This window comes from Halyomorpha halys, unplaced genomic scaffold, assembly GCF_000696795.3.
Source record: "Halyomorpha halys isolate HHAL.00 unplaced genomic scaffold, Hhal_1.1 Scaffold226.1, whole genome shotgun sequence".
Classification (NCBI taxonomy): Eukaryota; Metazoa; Arthropoda; class Insecta; order Hemiptera; family Pentatomidae; genus Halyomorpha; species Halyomorpha halys.
In genome coordinates, this window is record NW_027115630.1 from 1339550 (window position 1) to 1342233 (window position 2684).

Here is a 2684-nt window from a genome sequence, read left to right on the forward strand (position 1 = left end):
AGAATTTTACATAGGTAATATTGAAATTAAAAAAGGAATACACACACACAGAAGAATTATAGAAGGATAAATATAAAGAATTCCTAAGTAAGTAAATTGCTTGATGGAAACTAACAATTGCTTTCACACTACCAATGAATAGCCTTTAACAGTGATAAAAATAAATATTCTCCACTCCATTCATATTACAACAGAATATTCATGAATGAATAGATCATAAAACTAAAGCCTGAAGAAAGGATTATTAAACAGAACATAGAAAATTTAAAATAATGCTAATTTAAATTGATGATTCATAAGCAAAACATGAACCTGGTGGTTGAGTTTATAGTCTGCGATTCTTTATTAGTTCACTTCAAACTATTAAATAAAAGCATAAAAAATCAACAGATTAGTTCGTTAAATAAAGAACCATTAATATGAACAAATAAAAAAAAAACACAGTGAACTAACTTTAAAGAAACATAATGTAAACAATGAAGAGAAATGCTAATGAAGTAAATTACAGTAACTATACAAACCGCATATTTTTAGTGGAGCTTCAAGTTCCAAAAGAATGGGTTGTGATAAGAATAATTCTCTTGATTTGAGGCACAAACCTCTGATCTCGCTTTCAGTTAATTGAACATTTTTTCCAGGACGAGCACCACGGACTAAAACACAAATGAAGGTAAAAATTGCACAGAAACAACGATATATCACCAGAAGCCTTCACTTGTACTATACCTTCTAACAACCTCGCGATTATATTATCTATGTTTAATTTGTCCGATTCAGCCATATTATACAATCAAGCCAAAACAGATATATTTTTGAGAAAACTAAATTGCTCAGAGAAAACCGACAAATAAGTTAGAGAATAATGGCCGTACTGATATTGTTAAGAGAAACAAGCTGCCAACTGTTCCTCACTGCAAACCAGTACAAGTAAGCAGGCCACATAACTTGAATCCCTTTACACAATGTTAAGCCCGTTCCATTGATAATTTTTGTTAACTAATATAAATAAAACATCGAGCAGCATTGAAAATGTTTCACAACATCAAAGATAATCTTTGCTATCAAACGACATATTAACCAGAATAATATTTCTTCTGATCTTTGTAAATACTTCAGTAAAAATTACTGTGACATGGTTTTTCACACTCTAAAATTGTTTCGGCTTACAAAATATCTTATTGAATCAGCTGAGTAAACAAATAAAGCAATAGTTTTATAAGTAAGATATTTCGTCAATGGCAATATTTTCACACAATTAATGAATGCATTAAGGATAAAAACTAAAAATTCTGAAGCCACGAAATCTTATATAAGTTTTAAAGGGATCTAACACCAGAATTTAAATTTATTAGGAATGTAAGAACTTAAAGCTGTTTATACTTCCATAGTAAATACAAATTGATAGTTAAAAATGGAAACAGCATGAGGAAAAGATAAGTTTTCAAAAATTATAGCTTGCTAAATGTAAAAGCAAACATAATAATTGGTTTATTTTCTTTTAACGCTGTTAGATACTGATTCTTGTAATCTCTGTTACATACTGATTCTTGTAATTACAACTATTATAAAATCTTAAATATTTGTTCATTTAAATGTTTATGTTTTTTAGTAGAGTCATTGTACCAAGATATATACAATCTAATTAAACATGGACTCTAAGGTGAATGGCAAGTTATTTTTATCAATCTCAAGCTCAAGGTCCACGTTTCTCCACCGTATGTGACGACCTTATCAACGTTTTGTACAGGGTGAGAACTTGGTGGTACGACTAACAAGTTTACTTTTGATTAGCCTTAAAATGGAGAAATAGGCTCTATTTTCAGCAGCAATTCTGCTTTTAACTTCTTCTTCTTCACCCTGGTTCTCATTGATAATAGAGCCAAGGTAAGAAAAACGTCTTAACATTTCGAAATTATAGGGGCCCATTATAAAGTGACTCTGTCCCTGGTCCAGTGACTTCTTACCCAACAGCATAATCTTGGTTTTCCTCATTAATATGCAGGCCCATCTTTTTGCTTCGACCATCCATCGCTTCGTATGCAATCCTAATAAGGCCACCATGAGCTCACTCCTTATGATTGTATCGTAGGTAGCCTGAAAATCAATGAACAGTATCCAAGTCGTCTGCTGATATTCCTTCATCTCCTCAGAGATTTGTCTCAGGGCGAAGATTTGATTTATTAATCATTTACTATCATCCAGTTTCTGTTCAACATACGGAAGGAGCCTATTGTACAGAAGTATGGAAAAAAAATTATATGGAGTGTTAAGCAAACTAATCCCTCGATAGTTGCTGCATATCGTTGAATCTTCCTTCTTCTTGTATATAGGCACTACTACAGCCTCATTCCACTCCTTGGGTATGGTAACCTCTACCCATATCTGAGCTATCAGGTCCTGTAGTTCCCTGGCGACTTCGTGATGTCCTGCTTTAAACAATTCTGCTGAGAGTCCATCATTACCGGGTGATTTATTATTTTTGAGTTTAGACAAGATGTCTTCGATGTCCTCCACATCGGGTGGAATGGCTTCCAAATCTTCATTATTAATACTCACTGGTGAATGTACACAGTCTTCCAGACAGTTCTCTGCTACTGTTCTAAGCTCAGGTAATATTTCTGCCACCTTTCTTGCACTTCTAGCATTAGTGTGTTGCCATGGTCGCCTTTGATTAGGTTAGCTCT

General features: G+C 33.2%; 1 protein-coding gene across 1 annotated transcript in view; it reads right to left on the reverse strand.

Annotated features, from left to right (window-relative positions):
* The window catches only part of LOC106679867 (serine/threonine-protein phosphatase PP1-gamma catalytic subunit B), a 27955-nt gene extending 27043 nt beyond the window's left edge, over positions 1-912 (reverse strand). Inside the window, exons 1-2 of the mRNA XM_014419243.3 lie at positions 727-912; positions 522-653 (exon numbers count right to left, since the gene is read on the reverse strand). Of these exons, the coding sequence (XP_014274729.1) occupies positions 522-653; positions 727-781 (187 nt within the window). The 5' untranslated portion in view covers positions 782-912. The remainder of the gene's footprint in view (positions 1-521; positions 654-726) is intronic.
* Positions 913-2684: the final 1772 nt, after the last annotated feature.